General features: G+C 44.5%; 1 protein-coding gene across 2 annotated transcripts in view; it reads right to left on the minus strand.

Annotated features, from left to right (window-relative positions):
• Positions 1-12720, minus strand: part of LOC135827344 (uncharacterized) — a 47510-nt gene extending 34790 nt beyond the window's left edge. For both annotated transcript variants that reach the window (XM_065339858.1, XM_065339857.1), the window contains exons 1-4: positions 12553-12720; positions 10683-10821; positions 8489-8668; positions 3132-3308 (exon numbers count right to left, since the gene is read on the minus strand). In XM_065339858.1, the coding sequence (XP_065195930.1) occupies positions 3132-3308; positions 8489-8668; positions 10683-10785 (460 nt within the window). In that variant the 5' untranslated portion in view covers positions 10786-10821; positions 12553-12720. The remainder of the gene's footprint in view (positions 1-3131; positions 3309-8488; positions 8669-10682; positions 10822-12552) is intronic.
• Between the last annotated feature and the right edge of the window lie 5402 nt (positions 12721-18122).

Below are 18122 nucleotides of genomic sequence, written 5' to 3' on the forward strand. Positions count from 1 at the left end.
GTACTGAGAGCGGAGTCCTCCGGTTCGATAGTGTGCTCAACTTAAGATTGCCATATGGCATGAAACTTTAAGGTACGACAATCAAAGCGCACGGTTTTCCGTGACTCGTGTACTTGCAAGTACTGTAAATTTGTATGCTTGAGCTGCTATTTTTGAAACGTAACTTGCAAGTATAGCAAAAATTAAGAACATAAAAGTAGAGATTTTAGAGGTACTGTATGGCACGTTATTTTCGGTGTAATTTAAATTGCCCTGGAGTATGCATTGTATGTGCAGGGAACGTTGGTCACCTATTAAGAGAGCATGTCTGAGAATACCAAAGTATGTGTGCAAGTGGATCTCTCCGATTTCGCTCAAAATTTGCAGGTAGGTTCCCTTTGGGGTGTGGATCGATTATGCAAAGCCCTTGAAAAAGTTTCTGAAGGGAACCTTGAAATTTGCATACCCCTCAAAAATGGCCGAAATATCACATTATTTATGGGTCTAGAAACGAGTCACGCCACAGCGTATACGAACAAGCTATGAACAAAACTCCATCAAGCCAACATTGCCTCACCTTAGAAGAGTTCCTGGAGCAGTACCGCTTAGCCACGCCAGCATCCCAGAAGACGAGGTCCATCACCCCCTGACGCCACAAATGATTGTCTTGAAAATAGCCAATTTACAAGCGCTGGCAAAACAGCCAGCTACATCCTCAATTGGCCAGAACTATACACCGGCAGATAGTAGAACACCTCTTCTAGCGCTGAGGACATGTCCCCCATCTTCCTTTTGGGGTTTTCTTGAAATAAACTTTTTTGAATTTTTCCACTCGACCATGCTGAAATACGGCCAAAGTCATACCTGCGTAGGAAAGCTCGCTACTCCGCGACGTCTCCTCAGCAATTTCTACTCCAACACTACTCCCAAGGCCGCAGAACAAAGTGTAGTGTTGACTCTGACAAGGAAAAGCAGCGGTGATCACTTGTCACTCCAAACGACAAGCTTCTCCTTGCGCCACCAATAATTTTTTGTGCGACTGTTGATGCAAAAGTGACTGAAGGCCTGAGCGCAGTTTTTGAATTTTATTGCAAGATGCACGGTGAGATCGCGTGCTCTGTGACGTAGGATGACGCTTCCTGCATCACGTTACGCGGCCATCGATCGCGAATGTGCCTGGAACGCTACTCGGAACAGACCATGATGGCAGAGGTAAGATGAGCTTCATTTCCTGCTTGAACTGCTGAGAACCCCCACAAACTGTCCTAGGAGTGTTGCAATGGCAGCAAGCCGTTGGAATATGCCCCGTACAGCATGGAGAGTTATTCGTCTTTCACACTTTCCTTCTGCAGTCCCGAACATAGTCCAACAGTAAAAGACTAAGTCCCTTGCTTTCATGTCGATGCTCGACAAAAGCGACTAGCTCGGTCCCTTTGTCTACTGGCACGCGAGCAGCACTGGCTGCACGCACTTGTCGCGTGAACTGCATGAGAGATTTCTTACGTCATAAAGAATGTGATTTCATCATCATTTCACTGGTCTTCGACCTACATGGTCAGGGAAAGTCCCGGTTCGTAGGCCTACAACACGGTCAGCGTGTTCTTGAGCGCCGTAACAACACAAGTGTGATCACTTCCAGACCAACGGGCGTTCAAGGCGAGTAACAAGCGCACTTGACAAAGGTGACTCTGAAATTGCGTGAGCCGTGGGCCACGCGACTTGGCATTCTTGCGTCTCAAGGCACGTGATTTCACCGTGCATCTTGCAATAAAATTCAAAAACTGCGCTCAGGCCTTCAGTCACTTTTGCAGCAACAGTCGCACAAAAAATTATTGGTGGCGCAAGGAGAAGCTTGTCGTTTGGAGTGACAAGTGATCACCGCTGCTTTTCCTTGTCAGAGTCAACACTACACGTTGTTCTGCGGCCTTGGGAGTAGTGTTGGAGTAGAAATTGCTGAGGAGACGTCGCGGAGTGGCGAGCTTTCCTGCGCAGGTATGACTTTGGCCGTATTTCAGCATGGTCGAGTGGAAAAATTCAAAAAAGTTTATTTCAAGAAAACCCCAAAAGGAAGATGGGGGACATGTCCTCAGCGCTAGAAGAGGTGTTCTACTATCTGCCGGTGAATAGTTCTGGCCAATTGAGGACGTAGCTGGCTGTTTTGCCAGCACTTGTAAATTGGCTATTTTCAAGACGATCATTTGTGGCGTCAGGGGGTGATGGACCTCGTCTTCTGGGATGCTGGCGTGGCTAAGCGGTACTGCTCCAGGAACTCTTCTAAGGTGAGGCAATGTTGGCTTGATGGAGTTTTGTTCATAGCTTGTTCGTATACGCTGTGGCGTGACTCGTTTCTAGACCCATAAATAATGTGATATTTCGGCCATTTTTGAGGGGTATGCAAATTTCAAGGTTCCCTTCAGAAACTTTTTCAAGGGCTTTGCATAATCGATCCACACCCCAAAGGGAACCTACCTGCAAATTTTGAGCGAAATCAGAGAGATCCACTTGCACACATACTTTGGTATTCTCAGACATGCTCTCTTAATACACTTAAAATTACATGTTATACAATATTTGTAAATGACGATGGCAGCCCTTACGTGGGAGTTTCTAGGGGTGAAACAATTATACCGAATACTCGAGTACTCGCTCGTTTTTTTCAAAAATGATCATACTTGGAATAAATCAGAGACTCGTTCATACGTGGGACATGCATTTACCACAGAAGTCTACAGTTTCACAGGAGCAGTCAGCAAATATTACTGTGCAGACAGTGTGGTGAACATTTGTTCACGAGTAGATATAGCCCAAATGACCCACCAACCAATATACACGAGAAAAATGACTGCTGATCGGTTCAACCTGGGTTGTATCCTGTGCAAGGCCCTTGGTGTGCAATTTTTTAGGAGATGAAGAATACTCGAATACTCGAATATTCGATCGAAGAATATCTATGATCAGAGTACTCAAACTCGGGATCTCAGTGCCAAATTTCACCCCTACGTAGAACACACATTTCCTGCATGCTTGACACTTGAATGATTCAGTACAACCGCACGTAGCACACAAGGAGCCTGTCGTATTCTGCAAAACTACTTGCTTTCAAGTCAAAAAATGTCCAAAAAAACACAGATGTATGGGGTAGTGATACTCACGGATACATGGCATTTGTAGCTGTGTCCATGTGGCATTGCGCTGACAATAGGTTGTGTGCGCCACGCTGCTATCTATTTTATATCCACTGTTGCACGTCACGCTCCACGCGGCATTCACTCCTGTAGAGGATCCCGATAGCACTCCAAACGGAGGGTTTTGCGGTAGCGGACAATCGGCTGTTAAAAGCATAGGTGGTAGGCAATATAAATTCAAACAGGCAAAATGTACTTTCAATCATTATTACAGAGATACTTTGAAACTCGTGTATTGAGCCAATAATAAAAGTAGAAATGGACAAACTTTCTGACTGTGTAAAGTATCTAGTTACAGTGGTAGAGAGTTGCTCTAAACTCGTTTCCATATGTCTTTTTTCGTTTCTACAGAGATACTTCGTTGCCATTTTTAAACATAACTTGCAAGTATAGCAAACGTAACGAATACATGAGTAGTGACTTCATTGGTATTTTGTGAATGAAGTTGGTTGATCCGTGGTGGAATGCACGCTTACTGCCAAACTTGACCATTGACAGAATCTCTATAGCCACTCGGAGCACACACGCGTGCACTGCTGCTACGGGCAAGACCAGTAGTGTGCGTGACGCGGGAAGTGACCGAGTTGAGAGGGGTGAGGAGAACAGAAACTCCGAGACTATTAGTTTATGTTGTGCGTGTTTTCCCTAACAGCATCTCGTTATATAAGTGGTCTTGGTAAAACACACACACACACACACACACACACACACACACACCAAGGTGCCTGTCGCGTGTTTCCCTCAGCAAACTCCCTCCTTAAGGTAGGTCGATAGGAAATCAAAAACTCGTCTTCTGCGCATCTTTCTGCGCAGGTCACCCCGCGCGCGGCCTGGCCCGAGATCCGCATGCATGTGCTGCACTAGCTGGCCATGCATGCATGCGCTGCACTAGCTGGCCATGCGTGGATGCGCTGCACTAGCTGGCCATGCATGCAGTGGACAGTGTAGACAGAGTAAATCTACGACTGGCTGCATGCAGCATGCACTACTTGTAGCTGGCCGTGTTGTTGACTGAGATCGTTTTTTTGGTTTTGTTTTATCCACCTGGATGCACACGCAGCAGATCGTGCCGGAGCATTTCCGTCAGGTCCATTCTCTTTTCATACTCGCGTAAGATAAGTTCGTGTCGTGACATGTGAAGACCGGGCTGCATATCCATGCCGCTTCAGGTGGAGCGCAGTCGATCTGTGAAGCACATGGGATCGTAGGGGAAGCCGAAGAACTGGTTGGCGAATCTCCAACGAGGCAACCCGGCACTGGTAAGTGCCCGTCTTGAAATTTTTGTTTGTTTTCATCTGGGACTGTTGAGGTGCATCGCGATGCCTGATGTTTTCATGCGTCTCCCAGCCGACGTCGTCTTCTCCTTCTGCTACTGCATCAGCTGCCTGTGGGAGTTCTGTTTTCCAGCAGACAGGGGACCCGGTTTTTTTTCTGCTCGTGACGAGTATTGGAGAGTATGGCGATGAAACGCAGGGTGAAACAGGTACCACTGGTGACAAAGAGTGTGAGGCCGGCGATGATTCAGCTAAAAAAGAGGTAAACGTTGTCGTGTTTGTATCGGCGACTCTTCAGATACCGTATTATCTCTAATATAAGCACGGTCCTTTATTTTTTCAATGTACCTCCGCCCCGTGCTATTATTGGAGACGTTCCTTTATTGGAGACTGTTCCATTATTATTTCAACCTCATTTCAGAGGCATGTTGCCGTGCCAAATTCATGTGAAACACACACATTTCAGGGTTTTTACGCCGGTAAAGATAATGAATTTACACAGTGTGGGACTGAGCACTTTATTTTTTAATGCCACCCCAAGGTGTTCTATTATTGGAGACGTTCTATTATTGGAGACTGTGCTTATATTAGAGATAATACGGTAAGAGGAAAATACTCTACTCTGAGATACTCCAGTCCAAGATATTTGAACAGTCGATGACGGTTCATGTCAGCATAATGACAGGCGTCTAGATATCGTCAGTGGTTGAAGTTTTTAGACTCAATTCTACAACTGTGCACACAAATGCGCACTCGCACACACGCACATGCTTGCATGCATGCGCACATACGCACACACACACGCACACGAGTGAAGGCACCATTGCCTGTTTGTTTTAACGACTATAAATAAAAGCGCAACAACAACTGCTACGTGTGCACATGCACAAGCATGCATGCACACACAAACACATACACACACACACACACACACATGCGTGCATGCACGCGCACACACATGCGCATGCACACACACACAACCACTCACATATGCCAGGGAATAATTTAACCAGTATCGCATCGCAGTTTGCCACGCAATTCTTCTGAGGTGCGAAGCAACTTAAGATATGTGGCGCAGAAAACTGCGATGCATATTGATTTTCAACTGTACCCTATGATGCACAGTGTACATGCCAGGTGTATCTCTTAGAGATAAAATAGATGCACGTCGCTGAGCTATGCATCGTGGCACCAAGCTAGGTTTGTAACTAAGGTGTTACCGTGTACTTGTGGTCTCAGCGTGCAACTCTTTCAATGACAGTGTTGTCAAGTGTCGAAAAAAATTGCTATGCAGCATTTTCGAATTGCTATTCAAGTTTGATGTTGTGTAGCAAAATTGCTATGAAAGCGATTGAAAGTAAATTATTTCCTGTATGCGCATGTGCACACGCATGCGAGTGCCCCCCCCCCCCCCACACACACACACACTCGCATATCTTCACGAATTTGTGGGAGCCAGACCATTGGTTGGATGAGAAGTCGTTGGTGCCTGTTTATGTGAAGAAGTAAAATACAATACTACTTGGAAATTTGCCTTCGTTTGAAAACAAACTGGATGTCGGAAACTGGGTGATGCACGGAATAAAGAATTCGAAGAGCGTTAGCAAATAAAGCAACGGTGACAAATCCAGTCAAGTAAATAGGAAATTTATTGGGAAAATCAAGTCAAATAGATAGGAAAATCCAAATAGAAAAGAAAAGAATCAAATCAACTAGGGAATACCAAAACAAACAGCAAACCAGCATCCGCAAACACCATCCAAGCAGCACCGTTTACCCAACTCATCCAACAATCCAGGCGGGCTGCCGGAGATTTTCTGGGGTCTTTTGGAAAGTAACATGAATCTTGTAAAGTGATCTCTTCTTATCTTTGCTTGCTGACCTGAGATTGAGTTTCTTTATATCTGTCTCTTTATCGATCTTTAGAATCAACTCGTAAAAACTCCAAGTCAATCTCCCATTGACACAAACCTCGTTTATTCAACATAATCATATCCTATCCAATAAAAACAGTTCATAAAAACAGTTCATAAAACTGCTTTTTAGGATCGGACCCAGTCCGCATAACCAAGGGAGCTAACAACTAAGCTGTTGGAATATGCAAGAATGGGCCTTCCACATAAGGTCTAACAAGGAGCAGTGGCTATAGTTATGAAATGAACACCGGTAACCATGGAGACAGACCACACTCTCATTATAGATACTGGTTGTAAATAGACCGAATAAGGAAAATGATCTGATAGCCTATGAAGAGTAAAAGAAATTGAACCAGTGACAACAAATACTCGTCCAGCACACGAGTTGTCATAGCAACACAAATAACAGCTGTCCACTAATTTTGTTGTTGGAGATTGAGTAGGACCTTTTACTGGTTGATTCTAAATACAATAAATGCTCCCGCATTGGGTTTATGACCAATAAAAACTAATTATAAAAACCTCGGGGGGCCTCTGTTTTTATAATAGTTTTTATTGGTCATAAACCCTTGGCCTCCTCATTTATGGTATACATAATTCATCCATCTATCACTCCCCGCGAACTGATTTTATACATCATAGTCGGTAGTGTCTGTGTTTTCACTTAGCTGCTGAACTGTTTTTCTTCTTCTTTTGTACATCATTCTGTATCCAATCCATTGTTCATGCTTGGTGAACAGCTCCCCATGACAAGCTGTTCGATCAGTACCAACTTGATAACCCACGGAAATTGTAAATCTTTATCAAGTTTGCATGAAAAACAGTGTCTAGGAGGTAAAATACACATGTCCGAAACTGTGAAAATAGTCCATATGAGCAACATTTTGCCCAATTACCCCCCCCCCCCCCAAACTTTTTGTTTTTCCAGCTCAGTAAGGGTCTGACTTGATCATAGAGAAGAAAAACAAAAACGTCTTCGGACAAATTTCGAAATTCACTCCTTTTTGTACATGTCTGCTCTCGATATAACAACTCTCACTTGTACATACACTTCGATAGTACGTAACAAAATCAAATCCCGCGCCGAAACAGCATCACTCCCATACAAATTTTGTTTCAGCTCAGTAAGGGTCTGACTTGATCATAAAGAAGAAAAACATGAACATCTTCGGGCCAATTTTAAAATTTCGTCCACTTTGTAACAAAATGTGACGTAAATATCGCAACCCGCAAAAACTTTTGAAACTGAATAGTTCAATTCAAGGCTAGTAGAACTTCCCCAATGCTCCAGTTTCGTTCCAGGGACATCTCTGGATGAAGCAGAGCATCAAGAAAGACTCAAGAAAGCAGTACAGTCTGTATCGGCTATAGAGTGACCGGGTATAAGAATAATATCGGCTACAGTGATATTGGTACGAAATATCAAAAGCAAAACGTATTTTATCCAGTAAACGTATCACTATAACCAATATTTTCGGATGTAATGATATATCGGATATAATGATGGCAACAAAGAATCAAAACATGCATATCACACTATATTATCATCGGCTATAGTGATAACTTTAAAATGCAGGTAGCAATAATATCAAAGGTCCTATTTTTTTTTACTTTCTTCACGTTGCTTATTTTTAGAATGCTACATGTAAATAACAGATTTTTTTGATGGAAATGCGGGCACTGTCAACTCTGCTGCAGTATGCAGCATGCTCATTTGTCAAAACGCCATTCTGGAAGTATTTCCTTGCCTTTCAAAATTCATGTGTCGATCGAAAAAAGAAAAAAAATCGATCGTATCGCATATAGTGATGCATCGGTTATAGTGATAAAATCACGGAAATCAAAAGGGTAGGCTATAGCCGATACAGACTGCATAATGAAACTATTTCCTGAAGAGATGTGTGCTAAAAACTCCCGCAAAATCGCAAAATTGTATATTTTTCAAGGCACCGTACGGCAAGATTTAGACCAATTACTCCCCCCCCCCCCCCGAATGTTTTTTTACTCAGTACACATATAGGGAGGTGTAGAAAAAGTAAAACTGGCCAATCTTTGGACCAATTTTTTCCCTATTGAGGTACCTTTATTAAGACAAAAGGCCTGCTAAAGAGATCAGTGGTGAAGTGTTACTCACGAATACACGGCCGTTGTAGCAGTGACCATGTGCCATCGGGCTGACAAGATGTTGTCTGTGGCACATTGCTATCCATGCTATAACCTATGTTGCACTTGACATTCCATTTGGAATACCATTTTGTAGAGCTCCCTGAGAGCACTCCAAATGGAGGGTTTTGCGGTGGCTGGCAAAACGTGGCTGCAAAGAGCATGGGGGACAGACAGGGACAGTTTCAAACAGGCATTTCAACACTCATCTCTGTCTCTCTGTCTGTAGGTCTGTCTTTAGCTATCTCTCTGTCTCTCTCTGTCTCTCTCTTTCTTTCTCTCTGTCTGTAGGTATGTCCGGCCGGCCGTCCGGCCGTTCGTCTTTAGAGAGGTTCCGGGGTACGATTTTCCGTGGCAATATCCGTATGGGAGCTACGGATTTTTTCCAGGCGTGCTCCATACAGTTTTTCGGCATGGAGAATCCGTGTGGACTGGCTTTCATGCGAACCATGTTTCGTATGGATATTTTGCATCATCGGGTGCAGAAAGATTTTCCGTGTGCGAATTTGTTACGATAAACATTGATTTTCCGCGGGAAGTTTTGATTTCGGTACAGATTTTCAAAATAAAAAGCCATAGCGCAGGAATGTGACGTGTTTGCGATCGTAACCTAGGCAATGGCGGCAAATACATAAATTCCGTACTCCGGAACATTTCACTGCTCGAAAACGACGTATAGAAAACCCGTAGCGCCTCTACGGATTCTGGCGCGAAAAATCGTACTCCGGAACCTCTCTATTGCCGATTTCTTAGCCGACGACGAAAAGCGAATCCTCAAGCTCCAACACAAGGCATCGCTCCAGACGTTAGCATGACAGATACTGCAGCGTGGTCACCTCTACTGAGTCTGACAAGAAATATGCACTGACAACCCATGTCACTCCAAACAACAAGAATTTCCTTCCCTGAACGACTCGGATTTCCCTAGCAGCAAAGCTCTGCAGAAGTGCAAAACATATAGACCAAATCTTGATTTGTGTGATCGAAGTACGATATTTTTACATCCTGAAACTGGTCGTGCGCCGACCACCGCGTGAGTTGGCAGATCAACGGATTGTGGCAATGTTGCAATGTGGTCAATTGAAACTATTCGAATTTGTTTATTTTCGGAAAAAGTTTATTTTCGGAAATCGTGGAACTCTTTTACGAGACACATCCTGGGTGGTTGTGGAGATTCTCAACTGTTCTGCAGTGCAAAGTAAAAACATTGACACCGTAAATGGTTCCCGCTATGGCCCTTGAAATTTGACTATTTTAGCGTCGCAGCTTAATATTTGAGGACGATAACCATTGCTTTCTTGGATGTTGCAATGGCTTTATGTGGTGGTGATGTAAAAGACTGCTCAGGTGAGGGTATTTTGGCATGGTGGTTGTTTGTTCTTATTTCCATTGTGCACGCTGTACGAGCATTCATTTTTGGACCCAAAATTCCGTGGCATTTTGGGCCCATTTGGAAGTGGTCCCCAGTTCCAAGATGTTAGTACATTGTGCAATGAGACCCATGGCATGGTTGTGATAGACCCAGGATACCTACGTGTATCTGCACAATTTGAGCGAAATCAGAGAGATGGCCCAGCCTAGCTTTTCAGGTTTTCTCAGACATTATGCTCTCTTAAACCTACCGTCATACAATTTTAGCAATGGTCTCTAGCTATCTTCGCCATCATGTCTGCAGCAGACACAGCAATTGCTACCCGGCACAGATCAAGGCTCCGTTTTGTTCCGTCCAACACTCACTTTCTCATTCTATCCCAGTGGCAAGGGTAACTAAGGTTATTAGCTGAGCTACTCGACACGACTATGATGCCAAGCTCAAGATGGTGTGCAGTTAAATCATGCTTGAAACCTACAGAATCCAAGACCCCAATGACCACTCTCGCCTGGATAGTTTGGCTGAGGCATTTTAAGGCGCTCTAAACTCCGACCAAATGATCCAGTTTCTCAGTTCAAATTTTAATAGCAAACCACGATCTAGTTTCTTTTTAGTCATTAAATTTGCGAAGTGAAATATGTTTGACCGTGTATGCGATCTAATTTTGTCGGAGGAATGTTTAGTCGCCACTAGTTAACATTATGTTTTATGGAAAATGTCTCACTCCGAATTGTTCATTTCTGCAAGAAAGGCTAAAGCCAGCAGGATATATGTGAAATGTGTAGTTACTTACGCGCACGTCGTCTGGGTTGAGCGAGAGAAATGTTAACTGTCCTGAGAAAAAGAATGACATACGTCAACCAGAGCCGTGAACACACTCCGAAGTGCCCAGCCATGCTCAACAGGCGATGTGAAGCAAATTTCGTCCGGCGCTGGGTAGAAAACACGCGAAAAGCCACAAAGAAAGTGAGATATTGAAGGAAAATGGAACGAGAAGAACCTGTGTGGTGACTTTCGGGCACAGCTCCTAGTCTACAGAGCACCTGGCACAGCTCCTAGTCTACAGAGCAACTAGCACAGCTCCTAGTCTACAGAGCACCTGGCACAGCTCCCCTAGTCTACAGAGCACTGGGCACAGCTCCTAGCCTACAGAGCACCGGGCCCAGCTCCTAGTCTACAAAGCACTGGGTACAGCTCGCGGTCACTTGGGTCTATTATTATTATTATTATTATTATTATTATTATTAGTGGTCGGAGGCGGATAATACTTTAAAACGAAGGTAAGTTATGGGTCGCAAATATCCACGCAAACACACATCCAGTCATAATAAGGCACTTGTCATAAGTATCCGAACGTTTTCAGTCCCTTCTCATCAAGGATTATACAGGGAATGGCTCACGCTGGAAAGACTAAAACTTTTTCGTCCTTTATCTTTACTTATAATATCGGTTCACCACTCAACTATGTTATGAATGGACTCAGAGGGAGAATCAAGGATTAACTTATGGAAAATAAAAAGGACCAAGGAACTAAAAGTTACGTTGTAAGTCAGTGTCATGCAATGCGTGTTATCGCATGTGCTGATTGTTTAGTAACCGGTGGTGTTAGTGGACATTATAGCATGACTTGTAGTTCCTTAGCCCTTTTTCTTTTCTAAAAAAATTAATCCTTGGTTCACCTTCCGTCTATGTTATGGTTAGTATGTTTTGGCTCCTAATGATCAAATGAATACAACCCAGTTATTTGTTGTTCACACTCCAGGGTAGCGTTTCTCATTACTTATTGTTTTATAGTTCCTACACTGTCCAACTTTTTACTTGTACTATTAGCCTTATTTGGCAGTTGTACAACATCCATTTTCTAGAATATTTCAAATGAAGTGTGAATGAATTAATGAATGAAAATCAAAGCAAAAGAATTATGATGTTGATGGGGGTGAGTTCGAAGGGCGACTGCCTGTCGCAAGGGTCTGAACATTCATTTAGATTGTGCTGTGGCATTACCATTTCTTCACTACTGAATGTAACACGGAAGGTAGTGGCGAACTGTAGTCATACATAGTTATATCCTGTTCCGTTTGTCCACTAGGCTTCTCCGTAGGATTTACATTCCTGTTCACTCACAACAAGTATCACATCCATCCAGATTCTCAGTCCTTACGATGCCAACGATTTCCAAACCAGAGCTGTACAAGTTTTCAAATAATACTTTTTGATAAGAAACCTTTTTGCAATACAATATTTTGTATTGCAAAAGGGTTTCTTGTCATGCTTCCAACTATGTTGGTGATCAGCTGTTGAGCTATTATTTTTATGTGATTTTTAGCAGATGAGCTGTTAGCCTTCATATTGGGCGTTGCCACAGGTCTCGCAAAATGATCAAGGTACTGACACGAGAAAGAAGAAGAGGAAGAAGACGAGGAAAGTAAAATATTTTAAAGAAGAGAGCACGAAAGACAAGCCTGAAGAAAGTCGATATGCATGTGCTGTCCCCCACTGCACCCCACAGGGTCGGTTCGGTTCTGAAAGGAGTGGGGAAGGTTGTGTAGGAAGTCAACAACATCACCTAGAGCCTAGACTATTTTGAACATCGTGCTGAAAAGCACACAAATCCCATCCATTATGCATACATTACAACGCAGAGTCTATCGTAGAATCCTCACCTGAAATGGTTCTGAGCGAATCTTGAAACCAACGCACGAATACACTGCTCTCCGCTGATTTCAGCCGCAACAGGTGCAAGCCAGCATCCGTCGCCCCTGAACAATGATGATTCCAAGCTCTGCCTAATTAATGGGTCGCTGGGGAGCCGCTGCTTCTCATTCTGTGCCACTTACGAACTTGATCAAACATTCATCTTCCAGCCTTTCTCCTGGAGCATCCAAGCAAATTGATCGCCTATACGTGCGATTATCGGGTTCTTCAGTAGTACGAGTACAATACCGGTATTGTACTCGTACTACTCCCTGGTTCAGATTGTCCTCTTCCACTGCGTGGGAACCCTCCGAGAGGGGGTGCATGTCGCACTTGACGTATACCAGAGTATGTCAGCCTTGCTATGGGCCATGCATGGGGTTTTGTGTGAGTAGCGCGCCGTACAAATACCTACGCTTCCCTAATCGTACTTGCAAGTTTGCTTTGTAGCTTATACGGCAAATGCATACAGAAGATATATCGCCATGCTGTTGAACTACACCTCTAGACAGTACTCGTAAACTTCCGTAAGTTGTAGCAAGAGTACATAACCCCTAGGTTATGTACTCTTGGTTGTAGGCTTTCGAGGGGTACAGTGTGTATCCGGATCCGGAATGCTCTCTGATCGCCAAATGTAGTATATGCTCTATCAATTGATGTTGCTGTTTTTGTTTTTTGTTTTTTTGGTTTCCCGTTCTCGGGGCCTTCTATTCGGTACTCTTTGCAGTTGTACTTCTGTACTGTTAATAATAATAATAATAATAATATCTTTATTAGGATGAGCTATCCGAATTAAAATAAACATTCAGGTTTTTACCGTACCGTTTCTATGGTTGTAGCCAATGAGCGACGTTCCCGCGGTGGCCTTGATGAGCCGATAAAGCCCGTTGTCAATGGATACGGAAAAATACGGTAGCAATAAAGCCCGTCGTCAATGGCACCCCGTACTCTGTCAGTCTAGCTCTGCAGGGGTCTGTGGCAGTTTTTCGTTGTCAGCTCAGTTCGCATCTCACATTCGACTGTGAACATGCTGTGGTACCTGGAAACAGCCTGTCCAAAAACGGCAACATGAAAAGTGTCTACACATCGTGGTCAGTTTTCAACTCAAGTTCTTGTTGTCGTGAGTGGAGAGGAAATTTTACGATAGTTGTGAATAAGCGAAAGAGCATGCACCTATCTATCTGCTTAGAAGCAAGCTGAAATAAGTGGCACACATCGCGATCAGTTTTCCACTTTCTGTTCTACATGTACTAAAAAAAGGAGTTGACGAACTTTTCTGATAATTTTGGGTCATCCCATCCATGAGAAGCGGACGGAGCTGAAACTCACAAGCTGAAGGAGCTGAAACTCACAAGCTGAAGGAGCTGAAACTCACAAGCTGAATCCACCACGTCCCCGACCACCACCCCTATACGTGTCTTGCTTTTATACCAGAAAGGCGAAAGACGAAACCTGAAACACCATCATAGAGGTCTGGCAGGACTTTTCGCCTTCATCAAGGCCTCGTGCGTACGGCCGCGGGCGCAGGCCTCGGCGCTACGCGCCTTGGCCTGCGCCCTTGGCCGTACGCACTCGGCCTTGATTCAGCCGTAAAGTCCTGCCAGACCTCTATGATTGTCTACTTAAAAAATATCAAGAGTACATAAGGGCCTGGTCAGACTGCGGCAAATTCTGGTTGCCTGACGAAAAAAGAACAGCGTCCAGAATTTGAATCGCGATCACACTACACATGTGGGGAGAGTGAAAATTCAAACTTCATTTCGAGCGTCAAGTGGTAATCTCCACGAACGACGTCAAATTCCTTCACCTTGGGGATCGCCAACACCTTTAGTGCAATCCTTGCAACGATCCTTATGAGTTTTGTTGTTGTCCCAGCTCCTCGATATCGAGATGAAAAAAATCAGTGATTATCAGCGTCAATGGCGTATCAGCGTCAAATCCTGTTTGGAGCGGAAAAGCGTCGTCCGTTCTTGCTTTTTTTGGGAGCGTCAACTCTCGCTTTTGCCGCTCTGGCGGCAAGTTACTATGGAGATTCGGATTATAATCCTAGGATTATTTCGATTTTGCCGCAGTCTGCCCAGGCCCTTACCCCGGGGCCCGGGGGTTATGTACTCTTGGCTCTATCCTTGCTAACTGCTTGTTTATCCTTCCTTCTTCTCTTTTTCTTTATTACATTTCTTTTCTTTTTGTGGCGTGGTTGGCTATCACCCCTCTCTCGAACTTTTGTGTGCCATTAGCTTGGTCATGTACTACAAGTTGAATGGAATAAATAAAATGGATGAATAAATAACAGGTAAAGTTGAACTCGGATGATGAGCCAATTTAGTCTTGACAAAAAAGGAGTAGAACAAAATGTTACGAGTTATGACAAACGGTTCATCAATGTATCAGCAATCCTTGTCAGTTTGTGCCATTTTGTCGCACTCCCGGACTGTAAAATTTAATAAGATCTGGTTGCGTTGATGGACAGCTAGTTTGTCATAACTCGTAACATGTTGTCCTTCTCCCTTTTTAATCATACTTCCTCCGTTAACAAAAACTTCGTGATGGATTTTGATGGATATGAAAACGCTTAGAACAGATCAAGAACAGTTTGTATCGACTGCAAATCACTGGACGAAGGTGATTCAGCCTATGTACAGCGTCTTTACAAGAGAAACTGTTGGCGGAATGAGCAGATAGTTCAGTTTGCGTCGCTTTCGCTCGATTCATTTTTGACATGCGTCGCTGTCGTCATCTGCTGCACGCGAGTCATCATCTGCTGTACGCGAGTCGTCATCTCTCTTGAGTCGTTGTTCAGCTCGTTTCAGCCTTGCCTCGGCTTCTTTGATCACACTCCGCTGACCTTGATGTCGCCGTCGTTCAAGTAAGTTGGCTTTCAAGCTGCGTGATTCGCCGCAATGGCGATTACTCGTTTCCACCAGGGAGTCGTGAAAAATATTTTACGACTCCTTGGTTTCATCTTCGCTGTCCGAACTCCGCGAAACGAGGAGTAAAGGCACAGCCAAACTGATTCCATTTTCTCTAATGGATTCCCCTGCCAGCACAGAACGGCAGCGGCTAGCAAGTCCAGTCGACTTTCTTTAGCCACGAGACTCGCATCGGACAGCGGACTTCTGAAAGAATGCATGGTCATGAGCATTCGAATCTGGACTTTGCGCAGGTTGAACAAGATCTTGAGTTCAGAATTGTTTTCATTGAGCTGTACGATCGGAGCACCTCCTTGTTCACTCGCTCATTGTGTGGGCTCGCTGCTCCGTTTCATCGCTCTCTATCACTCTCCAACTTACTCAGTGCTAAAGTGACAGAGAGGCCAAGCAACGCAATATCCCCTCGGAGAAGTGGTATTTCAGCTTCGCTCGCCATGACTGTCATCACCTATGTTTCCACAGCGCAACCATTGAGACCGCTCGGCTTGTTGTGAAAGGTCGCTTTCCTTGCATCGTACCTCTGTCATGGCATGCCAGGGAAGGCCAAGAAAGTGATTGCGACTCATTTCACGGCAGTTTGTGCCCAAATCAGCCCCTCAAAATTCCATCACGAAGTTTTTGTTAACGGAGCTCCGGAGGAAGTACATATTTCAACAGGTACGAACATTTAATATAAGGGAAGACCAGCCAACGCGCACTCGTATATACCGTACTGGAAGTTGCCACCATATTTAGAACTGATGCATCGCGTTTATGATCTTGCTCGAGTCAGGAGTACTCGTACTCGAGTGTAAACTTTATAGGGATGTGTACGTTGAAGTCTGTGTACAAGTGTGATTATTGTCAGTGCGCGTGCGCGAGGTAGAGACTGCATTTGTGGATATAGGCTCGGCGAAAGAAGTCTGCTCAAAATTCAGCTCGAAGGATTTATTTATTTTATTTATTTTGGAAGCTGAGGCCCAACATCGCGAAGACCGAAGCAATGTTCATCAGCCCATCGCCGCCCACTCAGCCGTTGCACTTTTCAGGAGCCAATGCTAACGTTAAAATTGTTCATGAACACATACTCGACAGCCACATGTCCTGGTGTAGGCCGCAGCGCGGGTATTGCTAGCATTGTAACTGGCATTACGAGCATCGTTTTGAGAACAAGCAATGCTCCAGCATTGTTCCCGGATTTGGAGCCAAAACAAGCGCCCGAAAGTGTCATTTTCTCACTTCATGAGTGTGCATTACTGAATAAAACAGGAGCTCTACAATGTAACGTACACACTGTACTTTGTACCAGCGGCTTTTGGCAGTTTAGCTTAAACGTTAGCCTGCGGCATCGCAACATGCGACTCTTAAGTCTTAGCTCTTGTTGCGAATCTTAGAGGCAGCTGCTAGGTATAGACCTACCACGTTGATGCCATCATGGGAAACGGCACGAAACCTTGTCTTTGCTATTCACAGAGTCATGCAGTGCTGGCTCGCTTGCACCATGAGTACATCAAATGGAAATGTGTTGGAAATCTCTGATTCTTCGGAGGAAGAGAATGGGGAAGATGAGTACGAGACAGAGGAGGATAATAAGGAAGACGAGAACGGGGCAGAGGTGGAGGATGACCCCGGTGAGGCATGCGCACGACTGCCCAAAGCCAAAGGAGCAAGCGTATCGAGGGTTAGTAACATTCCTACTATTGTGACAGTGTGTTCACTGGGTGCCGGTATCATGCCCCATTGTGTTGCTAATGGATTGCTGCAATGAATCACCAAGTCTTGGTGTTTGGACTGATTACCTATACTCATGCACTAGTTGCCCACTGTGCTGATTGACTCATTGCACGAAGTGATACGTTGACTTATATTGTACTTTTTCATACCACACAATAATACTGTAACAGGTAGCCGAGTGGGAGGCGCGGTGCAATTAAAGGGGAACTGTCACCAAAAAATTTCTTTTTCTTATCTTGTAGGTCTTTGGCTCCTGATCACGATGGTGTTATCCGTTTTTCTCTGCGATGGCTTGAAGTGGGTGAAAACTTGAAAAGAAGGTGTCCAAAATTGTCCCGAAGTACCGAGTGACGTCACGCCGGACTTGACCTCCACGCGTACATTCGTCGTCAAAAACGAAGTCCAGCCCGTGTGCTCGTCGATCGAGCTAGCTGTTCCAATGTACGGTGCACGTGTGCCTTTTGAACTGTAACACAGATAGATGGGTACGTCGTAACGAAGGAGAATGCCAAAGAGGCAGAGACCCACGTGCAGCTACACAGCCAAATCAAAATAAAAAGCAGCTGAGCTTTCACCTTTTTGAATTCTTCCGCGAGGATCAAAGTTATATTTTGTGAGCACGGAAGTACGTCGTTGTTTTGAACATTTCGTGTGAGGAACAACACGATGATGAGTGCGTATGCAGAAAACAGTACTCCTCCGGCCGGCGATAACACCACCAACCCGAGCCCCAAAGGAACGCAATGTAGTTACGTGAAGGCGATTCATCTGGCGATGTTGCTCAAGATGCAGATGAGGAACTCCGACGTCTTTCATTTCAGAGCCGGGTGGGCAACATCGCCACCTTCGATACAACGACATCATTTTCAAGTACGAGGTATGTGTGTCACACTAAC

This window comes from Sycon ciliatum, chromosome 11 (genome assembly GCF_964019385.1).
Source record: "Sycon ciliatum chromosome 11, ocSycCili1.1, whole genome shotgun sequence".
In the NCBI taxonomy this organism is placed as follows: domain Eukaryota; kingdom Metazoa; phylum Porifera; class Calcarea; order Leucosolenida; family Sycettidae; genus Sycon; species Sycon ciliatum.